General features: G+C 37.3%; 1 protein-coding gene across 3 annotated transcripts in view; it reads right to left on the reverse strand.

Annotated features, from left to right (window-relative positions):
- Positions 1 to 6,697: 6,697 nt before the first annotated feature.
- The window catches only part of LOC114669038 (protein bicaudal D homolog 2-like), a 116,171-nt gene continuing 102,848 nt past the window's right edge, over positions 6,698 to 20,020 (reverse strand). Inside the window, exons 5-8 of one of the 3 annotated variants that reach the window (XM_028825139.2) lie at positions 18,254 to 19,270; positions 17,599 to 17,750; positions 10,930 to 11,149; positions 6,698 to 7,001 (exon numbers count right to left, since the gene is read on the reverse strand). In XM_028825139.2, the coding sequence (XP_028680972.1) occupies positions 6,999 to 7,001; positions 10,930 to 11,149; positions 17,599 to 17,750; positions 18,254 to 19,270 (1,392 nt within the window). In that variant the 3' untranslated portion in view covers positions 6,698 to 6,998. Of the gene's footprint in view, positions 11,150 to 17,598; positions 17,751 to 18,253; positions 19,271 to 20,020 lie in introns of all 3 variants that reach the window. The other 2 variants (XM_051921434.1, XM_028825138.2) reach the window with 2 other exon arrangements.

The raw sequence follows: 20,020 nt of genomic DNA on the forward strand, positions 1-20,020 counted from the left end.
AATTTCAGCTCGTTCTCAGATAAAAGAAACTTAAAACAAAAAAGAAAACTTTTTGATACACGATTCCCAAAAATCCAATTTCTTGATCATAGACTCGATTTTGTCATTTGTCCTTTTTTTGGTGTTTTCTGCCATTACCAATATTATATTCACATACCCCCAACTGGTCTGCCGCGTACCACAGGTGAGGGCTCATTCTGTATCTCTGGGCTGTGTCTGTGCCGGTTTTCATTTTGTGGATCATACTGTGAAATAACGTTTAGGCATTTCAATACAATTCCCTTTGTTATGCGACTCTTCAGTTTGCTAGTGCCCTCAAAGTGGAATATCGTGCTTTGCACCTTTAAGAATTGAACAAAACAAGTTTCATATACAGTGAGGAAAAAAAGTATTTAGTCAGCCACCAATTGTGCAAGTTCTCCCACTTAAAAAGATGAGAGAGGCCTGTAATTTTCATCATAGGTATACCTCAACTATGAGAGACAAAATGAGAAAAAAAAAATCCAGAAAATCACATTGTCTGATTTTTGAAGAATTTATTTGCAAATTATGGTGGAAAAAAAGTATTTGGTCAATAACAAAAGTTCATCTCAATACTTTGTTATATACCCTTTGTTGGCAACGACAGAGGTCAAACGTTTTTTATAAGTCTTCACAAGGTTTTCACACACTGTTGCTGGTATTTTGGCCCATTCCTCCATGCAGGTCTCCTCTAGAGCAGTGATGTTTTGGGGTTGTTGCTGGGCAACACGGACTTTCAACTCTCTCCAAAGATTTTCTATGGGGTTGAGATCTGGAGACTGGCTAGGCCACTCCAGGACCTTGAAATGCTTCTTACGAAGCCACTCCTTCGTTACCCGGGCGGTGTGTTTGGGATCATTGTCATGCTGAAAGACCCAGCCATGTTTCATCTTCAATGCCCTTGCTGATGGAAGGAGGTTTTCACTCAAAATCTGATGATACACGGCCCCATTCATTCTTTCCTTTACACGGATCAGTCGTCCTGGTCCCTTTGCAGAAAAACAGCCCCAAAGCATGATGTTTCCACCCCCATGCTTTACAACAGGTATGGTGTTCTTTGGGTGCAACTCAGCATTCTTTCTCCTCCAAACACGACGAGTAGAATCTTTTTCATCTGACCATATGACCTTCTCCCAAGCCTCTTCTGGATCATCCAAATGCTCTCTAGCAAACTTCAGACGGGCCTGCACACATCTGGCACTGCAGGATTTGAGTCCCTGGCGGTGTAGTGCGTTACTGATGGTAGCCTTTGTTACTTTGGTCCCAGCTCTCAGCAGGTCATTCACTAGGTGCCCCCGTGTGGCTCTGGGATTTTTGCTCACCGTTCTTGTGATCATTTTGACCCCACAGGGTGAGATCTTGCGTGGAGCCCCAGATCGAGGGAGATTATCAGTGGTCTTGTATGTCTTCCATTTTCTAATAATTGCTCCCACAGTTGATTTCTTCACACCAAGCTGCTTACCTATTGCAGATTCAGTCTTCCCAGCCTGGTGCAGGTCTACAATTTTGTTTGTGGTGTCCTTTGACAGCTATTTGGTCTTGGCCGTAGTGGAGTTTGGAGTGCGACTGTTTGAGGTTGTGGACAGGTGTCTTTTATATTGATAACGAGTTCAAACAGGTGCCATTAATACAGGTAACGAGTGGAGGACAGAGGAGCCTCTTACAGAAGAAGTTACAGGTCTGTGAGAGCCAGAAATCTTGCTTGTTTGTAGGTGCCCAAATACTTATTTTCCACCATAATTTGCAAATAAATACTTTAAAAATTAGACAATGTGATTTTCTGGATTTTTTTTTCTCATTTTGTCTCTCATAGTTGAGGTATACCTATGATGAAATTACAGACCTCTCTCATCTTTTTAAGTGGGAGAACTTGCACAATTGGAGGCTGACTAAACACTTTTTTGCCCCACTGTATTTGCGGTTTGTCTCTATAAATGAAAAGCTGGCATCCTCCTGCAGTTGTTCTTGTGTTATCTATCCAAAGGCTGCATGGGGTATGTTTCTGCTCTTGTTAGCCCCTATTTTTAAATACTTCTCTACTGAACACCTGCTCTGTATGCACCCCTAGGAAGTGACTGCACACATCACAATACACTCCCATCCTAAGCTATGCTGGATTCTAGTCATTTACACGGTTTATACCACTTCATTGAAAAATGGCACGAGTTCCCCGCTTTGGTTGGGCGACTGGTTTGGCAATAGCAGTCACATTTGTTGGTGGTCCTCATGTCATTAGATACTTGTCTTCTAGTTCCTGAAGGTACACTTACCTCAAATGAAGAAACTTTGGCTTAGCCCCCATCAACTATACAGCTGCACGTAGCACCTCATGGGTATTATTGCTTGCTTGGGAGTGCTTGGTCATCTAAATGCTTTTTAAAAATTATACATTTATGCAATTGTTTTGTCATGTTGGCTGAAAAAAACAACCAAAACCTGCCAATGACCTCCAAGAGTGTCTCACAATGATGACAGCCAATCAGGATGCAGACTACACATGCATTGCACTGGCCAATCAGTGGTCTAACTATGATGCACATGCTATTCCTATACAATTTAAACAAAAATATTTAAGTGTAAATGGAATTACTTTAAAGATGCACTAGGAGGGCTCTGCTCGCCAACCCCCTGGCCAGCGCTACACACTAACCTCAACGCGGTTCTGCTGCTCTACGTCTGGGGATGTGAATGCACAATGTAAACAAATTTTAATTTTCATATGAAGTGTTGCATTTGCATCCATGCCACGTATAACTGCCCGTGATTGCATTTCGTTTCTTTCTCTCTATTAAATAAAATGACTTTTTTGAATGTTTGGCTCTGAGATTTGTAAAAACGGGAAACTGTTAACATTTTAATACGAATGACGTATCAAGATCTCCTTTGTTGTCTAATGTTATCTGCGGAACATGTACTACATTACCTTTCTTGGATACATCCTTCTTTCAACAGTAATCCGGCCAGTGGAAAACCAGACGGCGTTAACGGTTGTAGATATTCTTCATGATATTGTAAGTTGACGTTTTCATCTTCCACACGGTCACCACCAGCTGTTTCAGCATAGTCTATTGATATGCATTTAACCATTTTGCCGTGTTACCGATCGACATTTTTGGCATTAATTCGTTTGACTTCATCTTTTCTCGGTGCTAGGATTGCCCGTGTACTCATTTTTTTTGTTGATAACCTTTCGTGATTAAATTCTTCAAGAAGATTTGGACATAATACGTCTTCTTTAATTGAGAACTTAAAGTGAGGAAAATATTAAAATTTATAAGAGCTGAGAGAGCAACCACTGTGTCTGACAAAAACATTGAATTGAATGAATGAGAAGCGAGAGGTCTGTGGTGTTGTTTGAAAACGGTTGTAAGTAGGGCGTGACTTGAAGGAATCTAATGGTAAAAGTCACCATCTCGCGGGACTTCATTCCAAAATGTCTCTTCAAAAGATCACCTCTCGTTGCAGGATAAAAAGTCTCGTCTTCCAATATTTTTTTTTATTATAATAGAGAGATATTTCAAACTTGTATAAAGCGAGAACCCACGGTACTCTGGGCTGACTGGATGGGGTTAGGATCAATTAGCCCAGGCTCACCCTACCTAAACTCCTGATGGGACTGAAGTTTCTGATCAGCATCCATCCAAATCTCTGGATAAAGGTAAAAGCTCCATTACATTCTGTACGTTTGCTCTTCCTTAATTTAGATCACTAAATGAATCATTTTGCTGAGCAAGTTCAGATTCAGTAAGGCTTTTGGTTTCAGGCGGTTTACCAGACAGAAGTACAAATACGTTCCCTGTATGAGAAATCCCTTTATATTTCCCAACACATAAGCACAGCCTCACACATTTTCCAGCATATTTATATTTTGAGTGTTTTTGATTAAATAACAACATATTGGTTGTGGGGTCTCTGCAACATTCTGACTCATTTGAACCAAACATTCATCAAATTAGGAACAGTCATTCATGTCAACATTCTTTACACACCGTATTTATTATGCATTTCTGAAAGTACCACCTTTTCAATATTAAGTTTTAAAAAATGTTCAGTTTTTCTTTAATTTGAGAGTATGATACTTACTTGCACACTGCATCTGTCAGCCAGGAGGATGAACAGTAAAAGCAGACACATTCATATCTCAGCAGTTCCACACTGAAAGAATATTTTGAGTAATTGTTGAATATTCTTATGGTAGACACAGAATTAGTAGGCTGTTTAAGACTGTAAAACCTATGACAGACCAGCATAGTACATGAACAAAATAAAAACAGATCAAGAAATTCTTATAAACCCCAGGACTACAGCCTGGCAATGCAAATGAGCAGCCAGGGAACGAAATGGACAGAAAGGCTGGGTAGTCACCGTCAGCAAGGGCAGGCTGGGAGGGAGTCCTTTCTCTGGTGAACAGGAAAGAATCTAAAAGTGTAATAATGACGTTTAGTCTAAGAAGACAAGAAAATAAACGGCACAATCCTGCACTTGGTGCGCTGGCGTCACGAGGAGGGGATCTGTGCTCCAAACAGGCAAAGACAACAGACAGAAACCCTGTTGTGAAGCGGTGATTTGCTGCTTATATTAAAGACGCCAGAAACATTCACATTCTGACATCCATGTGTAACATCAATCATTTTCTATCTACTGTTGAACCCTCCAATGTATTTGACTGGAGAAAAAGAACATTTCAAAAGACAACCAGGTTATAAAAATATTCCAAAAAAAAAAAACAAGCCAGACTCCACAAGAGTTTTTAGTCACATTTATTGATAAAGCCAAAAGCCTACCTTTACACAGATAGCCTTTCTAGTATTATTAAAAACAAGACCATATTTTTGGATTAGTTAAGATACAAAAGATTAACACTTTTTTTTCTCATTTGTTTAATTCAGTTTACATTTGTTTCCGTACGTTTATTTTGGATCTGTGTAAAGGTCCCTTGGCTGGTGTACATGCAAATGACATTAAGTTGAGACCGAAAGGTCACTAATGGTAATGCACATAAAATAATACAGTACTGCATGACATCATTTTAAATAAATACCACCATACAGGCAAAGTAATTATTCTCATATAAAGGTATCAAATTCTTATATGAATCAATACTGTAACAGAAAATGACAATATAAAGTTTGCACGCCTAGTAATCACAATGCTATCGTTTCCAGCAAACAGAAAACTTTTTTTCTTTACTTGAAATAGCATTAAAATTGCACTTAATTTTGAGTAAAACAAAAAACAACCTAAAAATCTTTCCAACCACATTATTAATTTGCCTTTTAAAAGCCTCAACAAACGGCCCAGTGACGGTTGGCACAAGCCAGCTTGTTGATGCAGAGCTTGTTTTCTGTTTCCTGAAATCACGCAGGTGGGTTAAGCAGGGTATCAAGTGAAAACAAGCCTACAACATGCCCCCCAGTCCCGTTCGCTTTCTCCACCAATACTATTGAGAGATCACATGACCTTCACCAAACAAAGCGAGAGTTATATTAACATCCAAACAAGTCCTCTTGTCCTACAACCACAGATGTGTTCAAAGAATTGAATCCTTTTGTTCCTCAGGAGCCCAAAAACAGTTACAGTTATTTGGTTCCCAAAAAGTGTAATTATAAGAACAAAACAACAAAAACAAAAAAAGAAGTTTTTAACACGCCCCTGAATCTGCAAGGTTCTGCATGTTTGCAGGATCACTGATTAACAGAATTTCATACAATTAATTTTTAATAAAATTAAGACTACGATTTTACCTGTGCAAAAAGGGGAATTCTGCTTGCACTTATTGCTACTAATGTCGACTTTTTGTAACATATGTTTTAAAACATTTCTCTTCCCTACATCCTTAAAAAAAGAAAACTAACATAATATTCTCCCTTGAAATTATTTAAAGGCACTACTGGTAATAACAAACAGTAAAATAACGCAAGGCTTTGAACAGCAGGCTGCTGAGCTGCACATTTCTGCAAATTTTCTTATATAATTACCTAAATGTACCAAGACATGGCACGATAAACAAAGAGAGAATGAAACAATTCCAATTTGGAATTTATTCTTTGCATTTGTAAAAAATTCTGTTTCTCAGGGATACTAACTAAATAAAAAAAACATCCAGGAATCCTGGATCGTGTAGGTAATACTAATCGTTTTATTCATGGTTTTCAAGTGCCTATCTACCTTTTAAAACCAGAACAACGTCAAGTTTCTCCTTGTTACATTGAACTATTCCTAAGAATAATATATGAAAAAATCCCAGAATTGCTCAACCTGGATTTTGTTTAAAACATGGCAGTTTAACAATAGCAAATAATAAAAATAGCAACATGAAAAAACAAGCCCATAAAGCTCATTAATATCCTAAGTTGACTGTAGCACATAATATGCTTGTGCTGAAGCGCCACTCGAAAAACAAATACATGCACAACTACAGGAAGGGGAACAAATGAAAATATTCTTAATAGCTCAAAGAGTCACAAACCACAGCACTATGTACTGATCCTAGAGAGAGAAGCAAAAAACAAAAAACAAAAATAGATATATATATATATATATATATATATACATGTATATATGTGTGTGAAGTAAAAAAAAGTGCAGAGGTATAAAATGTCTGAGTAAGAAACACTGAATCAATAACTGCAATTAAACCAGCTTGAAGAAAGACTCGGTTTTTTTCCAAGTCTTAACAAAAAATTATTGTAACTTGTGATGACTTCAGTTTGAGCAGAAGTGGAATTTCAGCAACACTTGTGAGCGTCGTCTTCCTGCAGCAGCACTGAAATGGTAAGGATAGACATGACGTGGGCTTAGTGTGGGAGCCGCCAGTTGGGTTTGGTGCGGCACTTTTGTTTTTAGTGTACTGTCCAGGTTCCTTTAGTTAGTCCTGTTACATTTTAACTGACTACCGTGTGGCAGCATCAGCAGCCATAACTAGTACTGATATTAACTGCTTTCAGTCGAAATGTCCATCTCCAGGATCTAGCCTATTACTGCAAAAATAAAGAAAAACAAAACACAAATAAAAACAAAAGAGTTAAAATACTTTAAAAAACAAAGTTTGACTGCTGCTGACTAAAGGCCAGAGAAGAGCATTGGTGCATCTGGGTTAGTGAATGAAGAGGCACAGATGCATGTTAGCTTCCAAAGTTAAAGGCAGCTGACAGACGAGTGTCTCTTTTGCCTCAAATAAAGGCAAGCATCGAGGATGTTATACAGGAAAGCTTGTTGTTGGACAAAAGCTGCGTGCAGGAAGCCCACGTCTCAAGTGCTGAACCCGACAAGCTGCTCATGCACTGGAAAAGAGCCACACACAAGCACTCACTCACTCACACTCAGGAAAGGTGACCATGCAGGTTGAGTTTGCATGCAGCCTGCTAGATCAAAAATGAATCGGATCACATTAACTTAAAAAAGCTGGAAAGCAGAGGTAGTAAGCAATTTCACATGCTGGGTCCTAACTGTAGACATTGGTTCAAAGTTCTCCGCAAGAATCAGATTCTACCTTTGTAGATGTACGCAAGAAACCCATGGCCACTCCATTGGTTGGGCTTTGAAGGTGCTAATGTGAAAAGCAGATAACTTTGAAGCAATGCCTAGAGTAGCTATTTAAACACACTTGACACAATGAGTTCAAAAGCTATACATTTTCCACATTTCAAAATGACTGTCAGATCCCAGGCCCTTCCTACCATCTGCAAATCTCAGTTTTTGCTTTAAATTTAATGTCACATACAGGCTGGTTTCATGACACAAGAGCAATCAGCCCTTATATAAAAAAGGAAGGCTTCCTAACCCTGTGGAAGCAATACAACAAATGCAATTTACCGAACAGAGCTTTCAATGCCGGATATAATATCCATTAGTAGTTGCAAATATTAAAAAAAAATACGCACAAAATATGAGATAGAAGGCCTTTGAGGGTTATGCAGCATAATGGAAAGCAGGATTGAACATCACAGTTGTCTTCAACAAAATGAACCACTAATCATGAGTTCCTTTGTTTTAGTAGAATTAGGATTTTAAAATATCTAATTAAGCTATTTTAGTAGTAAACCTTTAATACAGTTTCAAAAACAGCGTAACCTTATTCAACAATATTAAACAACAAATTAAAATACTCGCACCTGTATCAAAAAATCTTATGTGCTCTAATTTCCCTATTTTACACCTTTCATGTTTCAACCCTGCTTCCTTATTTAAGTTTATATATTAAAGCTAACATTCACGTGTAAATGAGCAGTGGACTATGACTGTGTACGTTATGATCTGCACGCCAGAGGTGTCAGCATATTATGAAAAAGGAGATCTGCATATCCATACAGAAGCTGAAAATATCTACAAATAACTATAAAGCTATTGCTGCAGCTGGTTTACTTCTGACATTTTTTCAGAAAGAACATTATTCATGAATTGATCAATCTGATTAGTATGGTTTCCAGTACAGAGCCTGAAAAAGTTCACTGAACTTGTGTATAAAATTTGCTCATCTTATTTTCTCATTAAGTAATAATAATTAAATCTTTTTTTCCAACTCAGAGCCCAATAAAAATCACTCAGTTTCTGTAAACTGAGGCTCGTTTCACTTTAGGCATGATCATTGATTTATTTTTTTGCCAAATCTGATCAAAATTTCTTAATCTTATAAAGATACCTCAGGCTGAAGACATAGGTTTAGTAATGCAAAATGCTAGATAAAAATGAAAACAGTTTTCTTGCATTTTCTGGCTTCAACATCCAGCGGCATTAAAGGGAATTGTTACAGGCAGCTTGCAGCCTCAATAGTTCTAGGAAGCAAGATGGCTCAGGAGTTACCTTTCGTTAATAATGGGGGCAAGTAGAGCGGTGATGTGGAGGAAGCAAGCTGCTGACGATCTAAAAGAAATTGCAGTCATGTAACATAGCAGACAAAGAGAAACGGAAAGAAACAGAGCCAAGTGCTTAGCAGTCTGCTGCCTCCATGTGAGGGACTGAAGCATAGGAGCGGGAGACAATCAAAGAAAGACATACAGAAGACGTACACATGCGACTACCGTCTGCAGTACAGACAAAAAAGAGGAAAAAAAAAAAGGTAACAGGGCTTTACATTTAAATGGTAAATGACTTGAGGAACAGGCACTTTTCATGTAACATAATTTGATTTGTTCTTAATTCAAAATAATGTGCCTCTTTGTGCTCGTGAGATTAGAAATAACTGTAGACAAAATAGACTAATTATTAATCATAATCAATTATACTTTTTTTGCTTTTGGCTTTTTTTTTTTGGATTTCACATCAGTTATTTTTTTGATAAACAAATATAGGCACCAATTTTGAAGTACACTTTTAACATTTTTTTTAAATAATTCTGATTGACTGAATCTGAATGGCTATTATTTAAATTCTCCCATAACGTGATCAAGTTATGGGGGACACATAGAGAATTCATTACACAGGCTGTTTTGCTGACTCCAAAGTGTAATGTAGAGCCCTGTGGTATCTGTGCTTGCATTAAACATTATACACTTTGCATTACTATTAGCATTATAATATTGAGCCAAGACGCACAAGTAGCATTAACTATAATACTGAAAAGCAATGCTCCATGCTCCTGGCAATACTCAGATATACCAGCTGCCACATTAACAAGAGGCAGTTATGCAATTTTACAACAAAAAAAGAGCGCTAAACTACTTTTGCCCCCACAAGGTAACTTAAGAAAGAGTGAAGGTAAGTTAGAAAAATTTCAAAAGTATTTAACAATGCTCAAGTAAAACCTGCTGTCAATTATTTTAAATCGATACCCATTAATATTATCATAGCCAGCAGGCTATGCCGTTAAATTTAAAAAGAGAAAAAAAAAACCTCTTTGCATATGCTGAACTGTAAACAAGTGCAACAGCATTAGACGCACTCCGATTTCAGAATGAGCTATCCATAAGTAAACCGCAAAACTAGAATGCAATAACAATTGGTCAAAGCTAAAACGCATTTCACACGAAATGAAGACAGAAAAAAATAAGCATTATGGCTTTGGTCTGTTTTCAAATACAAAACATTATTTTATCCAGCTTTTTCTTTTACGTGCAGACTGTTTCCATTTATAAAACAGAGAGAAGTTAAGTTTATTATGTGCTGCATAACTGTGGACTTGACATCATTATGCTTGTTTTTAAGTACTGTGTAATGTAACAAACTGCTAAATTTGACACAGGCTATAACATGGTTAAAACTGTTATAAAAAAAGACCCACAGATAGCAATATCCTTCTTATTTGTGGGGCATCAATGAACACTGATGCTTTTCAGTTAAATAAAATCAGAAAAGGAGGCAGTTCACCTTCAATAATTTTCGGCCTTGCAAAAATGCTGATACAGCGTCACACGCATTGACACCCTGAAGTATTGTTACAACTCAGTAAGCGAGGACAAGTCAAATGGCCTTAGCGTAGTGGACAGCATTGGCAGCAGGCTAATGGGATGACAAAGAACATCTCAGTAGAACATGTACTAAGATACAAGCCCCAAAGGAGCAGCCCTACACTACAGAGAGGGAGCTTAAAGTTAGATTGAAGCCACTACTTTCACAGACGCTGCTGTAAAGTCTTCATTAGCAATGCCAAGGCACAGGTGCTAATCTGCAAAGAGCTATTTTCATGCCATATAATATTACCAACTGGCTAACAGCATTCTTATACACATTTTTCTAGCAGACAACAACAACTAGTAGTAGCCAAACAGTTATGACAGCAAACCAACACAAGTTAGAAAATTCACTGTAGTGTGGGGCTTCACATCTATGTAAGGTGTAGAAATACCACGAGACTACACCTCCAAATGTGCTTTTTTAGTCGCAACAGATTTTATATTTTTCACTGCAGAAGACCTGGTTATTAAGCACGGACGCTTCGGGCCTGACTGCACAGGAGCGCCCGTGACTTACATTAGGGTTGGACGAGGCTGTTTTACTCTTGCTTGTGGTCTTGCTACGCCCACCCCGCCTTGACTGCTCATGGTCAAACTCTAGGTCCTCCAGTCGCTGAGTAAGAGCCAGCTTCTGCTGGATAGCCATGCGCAACAGTGAGTTCAGAGTTTTTTTCTCATCTTCAGCGGCTGCTAGCTGTCGCTGCATTTCATCAAGCTGGGTGACATACTCATCACACCTATGGAGAAATAAAAAAATTAAATGAATAAGTGCTTTGAAAATGTTTGCAACACTAAAATTACACATTGTCCAGCAGATGGCACAAAAATCCCAAATTGTAGCTACTTAACACATTTTCTTCCCTATTGAGCTAGATGGCACTACTGACACATGAAATATTCATGCTGGGGTATGAATAAAATTCTTAAGATGTTACATCAGAAAAACAAAAATGGAAAACATTAAGTGCTGATCCACTGAATACCATCTCCCTCAGCATTCCCAAGTCTACTTTATATCAAGCCACTCTGGGATTCATCTTTGCCTACACATAAAAAAAAATTCTCCTCATGCCAGTCTTCTTATTATTCTAAAACTTATCCAAATTCCCCTGTGTAATTTTCTGCTTTATGTTAAACATTTGATTGAAGTGAAGCAGGCAAATGTACTCTAAGACAGTCTTTTTAATTTGTGCCTTTTAGATCACTTTTCCTTATTGGTTCTGCAGTAGACGATCACATAGAGATAACCTTGTCTAGTCTATTGCTTACAGTCCAATGCTTATCTTGTCTTGGTGTAATGCCACTGGTAAGGTATATGTGAGAACAATTTCACATATTATTAAATAAAAGCTCATACATCAGAATGGTTATCAAACTATGTTTTCTTTTTGAAGAATTCTGAAAGCTTTGCCATGATCTAGAGAACAATTAAGACAACAGAAGGGTATACCACTCTGTCTCTAAACAAAGATCTTTCACTGAATCCTGTAAATACCTGACTGACGACAAAAGAGTTACTTGATAGATAAGGCCGTTAATTATATTCCGCATTATGTTTATTTTGCTTCCATAGTTTTGTAGAAAATTTGCGTAAACCCATCAGATAAATCATCAAACCATATTTATATACAGCTGCATGAAAGTGTTTATTCCATTGATCAAAGAGTTTTTGTTTTCTTTTTTAAATAGTTGATCAGTGTGCAAGTATCAGCATGTCTTAGCACTACTAGTATATTGTTCTCAAACTAGCTCATCCATTTCCTAGTCAGAGAATGACACTGGGTGTTGGGATTCTCTTTTCTTAAGGTGTTATTACTATTCTCTGTATTCTCTGTAAATACTAAATCCAATACAAAACGCCATATGAAAGAGGACCATAAGGCAGTGGAAAAGTTACAAAATCATTATGAAGCTAAGCCCCCTTCTGCCTTTTTTTCTAGCTGTATGCAAAGGACATCTTGTTGGTGTGTAATATGAGTGGTGTTACAATTCCAGTGGTCACTATTCAAATTTTCATGATGGATAGTTTTCTCCTGTGTGTTTACAAGAAAGCAGCAGCTTTAAAATAGCACAATGTATTCCTTTAAAAGTCTCTTACTATAAATATATTCAACAAACAAGGCTGATAAGAAATGGCACAAAGGGAAATTACCGAACAAAGAAGATTAGCAACACTACATTTCACAGACTCTTATTTGTTTTTTTTTTGGTGGGTAACTTTCCATGAATTAAATTAAATCTATTAACAAGAAGAGAAGAGAACTATTGGAGGGTGTGACCAGTCACTGAAAAGAGGTGAAGGTCAGGGATTTTCCCGGGAAAGCTTCAGCTCCCATGTGTGAGGGAAAAAAAAAACAACAAGAGAAAGAGATCAGCACGGCCTGATTAGCATTTCAGGCGGACCAAATTACAAACGGCTACATGCAGCACTTTTATATGATATCAACAAAACTCTAAAGTCTTAAAATGTTTTTGATACATTCTTCTTTAAAATACTGCAATAGCAGTCACATTACAACTATACGTATTCAAAGTTCTCTGTTCCCTAGTGCTTTGTTGAGCTGAAGCACCATATCAACAATACCACGAAGCCAGAGTGCTTTCATTTCTTTTTTTTTTGCTTTCCCAGTGAGGAACAACAGGGGAAGTACAAATACTAGGCTGCATTTGTGAGCCGATGATGAAACAGTAACCATTATCATCATCAACCTGGTCTTACAGACACCCTAAATTAATGGCAAGGCTTTATTAGTGTGCCAAGATTCTTTACTCAATAACCCAAATGGCCACAATTCTTGCTTTTTAAATTTAGACTTCTTAGCTAAAACTGTTAGAAGGTGATGATGTAAAAATACCATTTTATTCTTAAATTCTTGCCAGAAAATACAAGCAAATAGAATTTGGACATGGTAGTTTAGACAAAATTAACTTACAAGATAAAACTGTAAAGAACACATATTTGTTGGAACATGTCTTTTGAATGTTTTGGGCATTCCTTTTGATTTTACCCACCAGTTCCCAGCTTAACACAGCATTCTGAGCAGCTAACATCTGCCTTGTATCAATGCACTTAGCTTTTTCCATTACCTTCCTACCCAAACTTGGTAAACAACATTTTTTTGTTTTGTTTTTAAGCCTAGGAAAAAAAAAAATCAACTCGGCTTTCTCAACAAAACGAAAAGCCATTCAACAATGATGCACTTTCTGACAGCTTTAATGAAGCCTACATAATTGACGGCAAAGATGGAATTTGGTTATATGTGCTAATATCACCATTTCTGCAATTTGTAATTTTAACATAATCACTGATTCTATGCCTTCTCAATTAAAATCTTAAATCATTATACTCTTCAGAAAATGTGAAGGTTTTTATTCCCAATTCTATAAACAACATTTCAGCAATCTCTGTAAACAAAGCCCACCTCTTTACTGTTGTCTTCGACAAGTTGAAAAAACAGCTTAAACCTACAACTCTGAGCCATAGCCAAGCTTTTGTGTGAAAAGGTTCACACATAAAAAACACAACACGAGGACTGAAGATTTAACAAAAGAAAGTTCAGATATCTAAACACATAGCACTGTATTCAAACTGGAGACAGCACTGAAATGTATTTATAGATTTTTCACACATTATAGCTAGAAGTATATTATCAGTACTAGGACTATACATTTAGTTCTGTGCAAAATGGATTGACAAAGAAACACGTCTGTGGGAAATGACTGAGGCATGTAAGCTGTAGCTGCTAATGCAACAAAACACTGATTAGCATTTGAATAATTGTGTTTCTCTTTAATAAATAAAACTTAATCATTGGGCAAAACAGGATAAATATGATAGTTGGAGGAAGGGAAAATTGACAGTATCAGGAAACAAGGAAATTTTCTCTCCTACACAGTTGGCATCCAGACAACTATGACACACAGCATCAGTTTCCATTCAAACAGTGAAGAGACTGATGAAGCTTTGAGATGAAAGAGAAATATCCACACTCATTACTTGTACAGAATATAGATGGACTTTTCAGAAAACACCAAAATTTTTCACAACAGAAAGGCCATGACGGAAACCAGTTAGTTCCAGTAACAATGACTTCACAACTGAAAGGTAAAAACAGGGGCTTTTTGTAAATCTGTACCACACTCCTAAATTATCAATAGAAGACGTGCAATAAATTAAACTGAATTTTTATAGTACCAATAGCCAGTAAAAGGGTATAAATCTTATTAGCACTTGCATTTTACTGGAGGTAAGAAAACTGCATTTCTTTCTAATTTATTCTTTAACACATATTATTAGAATGCCAGATGTAAAAAAAGAAAAAAGTGTCAGTACCATATAGAATAATACAAAAATGAATTTTACATACAATAAAATAAACTAAAATATAGATGGGATATGCACATTTAAACACCAAATCATACAACAGAGGAATCAATCAGTGGAATATTGAACTGACAATCTAATAAATAACTCTGTGGCTCCAGTCAAGTTGCTACATGGCTATAAGGTATGAGTAGGAGCCTTGTGTGTGTCTGCCAGCTGAAGTCCCATATCCTACCTGAATATAATATTTGATGACTCGACGTTGCCCATGCAAGTAAGGTATGACCTTTTTAAAATAATACATACACATACAGACACGGTCCATACTACCGCGTAAGTACACCACAGAGTTTTCCATGAACAGTTTCTAACAGGCTATACCCCACCAAAAAATAAATAAAAAAAGGTTATTACTTTACATGTTCACATGTTCTCAGTTGTTCTAGTTTGGTTGACAAACTTATATTTCAACAACAAGAATATTTAGTTCCAGTTATCAATATATCATTTGATGGTGCCCAAATGTTAACAGGGACAAACCTCCCCCCAACCTCCAAAATTATTTGATTAGATATGGTCTGCACATGGCGTCACCCACCGATGAATAGAATTTTCAAAAGCCCTTATTTTGTGCCAATGTGTCATTACATTTCTCATCCTCTGAGATCAATTTATAAAGGGGAAAAAATACAAAATAAAACTTGACAAAATACAGTTTGTGTCTGGATTTATTAACTGATTAGTTAAACTTTGTGAATTTACCATGAAATTATCCATACTATTTACAGCTGTTACATCTATTTTAAAAAGAGCTGTGAGGGAAAACACTGATTCACTGCTGATGATTTTAGCTTGACTGGTTAACAGCCTTCCCCACAGCACTAACACTTCGCTCACTGCTTCTAACATTTGCCAGAAAGGAATGAGATAAGATCTACTATGACAAATCTAAAACAACCTATGTCCCAAGCTGGATAATTATAGCAATTCTTCTAGCCTTTTTTATGATTTATTGAAAACAGCTGAAAAATACTCATTTTTCTACTGATCTTTTAAAAAGTAGGTCAATAGATGGAAGGCCAGTTACCCCAAGTACTGTAGTACAAAGTAGCAAGCAGCCTCCTTGAAGTTAACCTGTAAAAGAATAAAGCTACATGCTTTGTGTGGGGTAGCTCAGATAGAGGGAACAGCAAAACAGATTAGTGATCATTGATGTGAACTCTTTACTGTGCATGCTTGTTGCTGGCACAGAAAAATGAATTATTTGAGATCTTTTTCAGAAGAACAACACTCCAGTATAGAGGAAAAACTCATTAATGCCGATAGTGCTCATTCCATGCATAGTTGTGTTGTGCAAAATTTGTAGGCTAATCTTGAACTCATATCAACATTATTACAGAATTCTAGATGAATTTAAGCATACAGAAACAAAGTAAATATAAAAACCATCAGCTGGCTAGGATTCCATTAAGAGAATTTATGAGATACTCAGAAGCCAACACATTCTGAAAGAATTAGGGGCCAAAGGGGCTATAAAGCTGCAAATGTTTTTTTTGTAAAGCATTGTTTACAGATCAGTTTTCTACTTTGTGTAGTTATATCTAGACCGCGAGCAACAGAAAGAATCATACTTGTTCATTCCCTGTTATACTAATCAATGATACTACAAATAATCCAACCATTGTTTTTAAAAGCCAAGTAGAAAACAATGTGTTTAAAAAAGTGAGTAATTGCTGTACCCAAATGGCTGCATGCATAGTTTCATATCACTCGCTAATGTTACCATTTTTTCCCATCCTAGGGTTTTGAGGACCCAACACCTAACCCAGTAGCATCAGGCACATGACAAATTACCCATCCAAAATAGAATGGCAGTTCACTGACCAGAGAATCCCTCACTCACTCACACACACACACACGCACACACAACCTTACTCATAATCTTTAGGGTTTGAGTCACCAGTTAACCAATAATACCCATTACCCGTTTGGAAACAAAAAAGAAAAAAAAAAAAAAAACCATGACAATTTGTGGAGAGCATCAAAATTTCAGAGATAGTGACCAGGCTTGTAACTGAACCATAATCTCTTGACTTTCAAGGCAGTAATGTTAAACAACAAGCTCCAAAGGCACAGAAACCTAAGATGAGCAGAGATGACAAGACAATGACAGTTCAAGAATTCTGGTTAAAGGAATGCTCCGCCCAAAAATGTTACTCCATGTGGTTTGTAGTGGTGCTTGGAAAAGCAGTCTTCTAATTCATATCCATAGTCATTGTGGGAATTAGGTCTTTCTAAGTGACATTCAAGAGTTTTCAGGAGGTTAATATTTTAGGAAAAATGCACCCATTTTGCACGTGTTGACAATTTGAAACAGACAATGGACATGTAGATTATGCAACACAAGTTATGTGAGAATTTGTGTTCTTTATTTCGATGGACATTTTTCACCTCACTTGCCACTGTCCCAGAACTGGTTTCTGCATGGTTCTTTTAGGTTTGAATATTCAAAATGTAATTTCGCCAAGAAAATTTAGACAGACCCGAGATAAAACAATTTTTTCAGACACCACCACAAATTACATGGACTGTCTTGGTGAGTTCGTGTTTAGGATTTGTGCTTGCTGGCGCCCTGTTATATCATACAGATGTGACAAAGACTATATGAATGTGTGTGAATTTACTCTACCTACAAAAGTGGTTATTAGTACTGGTAAATGTTTTCAGTAACAGTCAAGTTAACCGATTTCTCAATTAGGCAGAAGACTCTAGCATTAATGGTTTCCTGACTCAGTAAGCAACCACTGATAAGTGATGGAAAAAGTAAGAAAATAGGATTCTGTGGAAATCAACCATGCTCACCTAGTAGCAAACATAGCTCTTAGGGATGAGAATGTGGCAGCATCTTCCTTGAGGGCCTTCAGTTCATTTCTCAGCTTCATCATTGTTTCAGTTACCATGGCCTTCTCATTCTCATATTTGCTCTTCAGGTTAGCTAGCGCCACCTCTGCAGTCTTAATAAAATAATGAAGGAAAGGAAGACCATAATTACTAGATTGCTTTTATAAAATTGACAATCAATGTACACATCACACTATGGTGCTTCTCAAATTTGTTTGGAGTTTGGTGCAGCTTTTCACATGAAAACAAGCAGGTATCACTGAAAACGGTGGATATGTACCTCTTCTCCTAAAACATTACAGTTGATTACTTTTGATTATCCTCCATAGACAAGTACAAAATCAGTTCTATTAGAAATAAAACAGATGCCTTAAACATCAAAAGAGTTTCTGTGCAATAGCATTCTGGAAAGCTAGCACAAGACATGTTGTTACATGGTTTAATTCTGCAAAAAGGCATTAAGAACACAGTACATTAAAAAATACCCTCGAAGTATATAATACTACTGACAGAAACTGAAAGGTAACTGGCAAATTGAATATAAACTGTTTTTTGAATATTGTAATTTTACACAGTCCAGTTTCAACCTCAGATATTGAGAGGAAATGTTCCATACCTGCTTGTTTGCCTTGAGCACAGTCCTCAAAGTAGCAATTTGCTCACGCTTAGTGCTCAGCAGAGATTTCAGCTTGAGGATTTCCTCCATGAAGGCTTCCTTGTCTTTGTCCACCACTGGACCAAGCTCATGTGTAGCCACTCTTTGCCTGGAGAGCTCAGTGGTCCTGTCCACAGCGGTCTGCAGGTGTTTTATCTGGTCCCTGATTATGGCAATCAGATTATAGATGTTCATTGGTTCCTTACGATGATCTGACACAGGGGATGGAAGAGAGGAGACAGGAGATGGAGTGCTATCCCCATTACCATTTTCAGCTTTTGGGGGCTCGGGAAAAAGTCCTTTTGTGAGTAAGATAGGGGACCTGCGACCTCGACCCTCTGGGCTGGTGCGTCCACCTTTTCCTTCCTTGTAGTAATCCAGCATCACCCTGTTTGGCGTTTCATTGTTGCACATGCAGACATGGTTGTAGAGGTTTGCAAGTTCTTCACTGAAAGTGACCAGTTCATCCTGGGCCACACTAAGGCTACCCTGTGTTTCTCCAGCAACATCACTCACCTTTCTGAGCTCCTTCTCAATCCTCACTAACTGGTCTCTGTCTGTTCGATTAGTCTTCTCTAAGGAGGAAAGATTTTCTGTCAAGGCCTGCACTTCACTCTCTCTGCGACTCTTTTCTTCTTCATACTTGGATTCATATTCGTCATACTTGGTTTTCAATGTTTTCAGTTCCTCTTTGAGGTCTCCAATTTCTGCCACAGCCAACTTATACTTGCATTCTAAAATTTCAGGGCCGTTAATATCAACTTCGTAATAGTCACCATCTTCATGGCTGTCACGTTCTTTCTCATTATCTAGTGCAGATTGACGCTCCTTGCTGGCCTGCAGCTTCTTCATAGCATTGAGATTCTCAGTGAGTCTGCCAACCTTTTCATGCTGTTCTGATAGTGCCCCTCGTGCATGCTCTAGTTGTTTTTGAGAGTCTTGCAGAGTGGACAGCAAATTCACTTTTTCCCTTTCCACCTATAAGACAAAAAGGAAAAAAAATGTAGCTGCACATCCTATGAGGCTATGGATTACGAAAACAATCTTACTAGTGTTTGAGGTTCACACAAATGTCTACATATCTGGAATTCTAAATTACAGTACATCAAACAGATGGGAGAAAATTTAACATGTACTTGATAGCTCTCATTTTTTAATTTTAAACATAAGCTATGTAAGGATGAAAAGTGTCAGCTCAAAAAGGGAAACATTCTATTCCCTTCATTCAGATGCTTATAACTGTCACTATACTGTATAATTTGAAATTTACCCTCTAATACTCAACAAACTCCTCTACTTACTAATCACATGTGCTATTAGATTAGTCTGACATTTCAGGGATAGTAATATAACTTATGGTAAGACTTCTATAGCAATTACTTCAAACAGCTCCTCTTCCAAGCAATGCATTTCTGGAGGACACAACTAATTACGTACAAATGAACCTTGTAATATTATTTTACTGGATAAATTATTTTATCTACCTGCATTTATGATTACTGCTGCAGACCCAGGACAGAATATAGATATGTAAATGTAACTAATATAAAACGATATGGTTATAATCAGAGATGGGCCGTCATGTTGGGGGAACTGGTGAGGGAGAGAGATAGTTTAAGTGTTTATCCATGGATTAGGCTCTAGTGCAGAAATGCATCTGTGCTCTAGAGGCTTGAATATCCACAATAATGACCTTGTAAATGTCTTTGATTTTGGTCTGAGTAAAAA

Source organism: Erpetoichthys calabaricus, chromosome 18, assembly GCF_900747795.2.
Source record: "Erpetoichthys calabaricus chromosome 18, fErpCal1.3, whole genome shotgun sequence".
NCBI classification, from domain to species: Eukaryota; Metazoa; Chordata; class Cladistia; order Polypteriformes; family Polypteridae; genus Erpetoichthys; species Erpetoichthys calabaricus.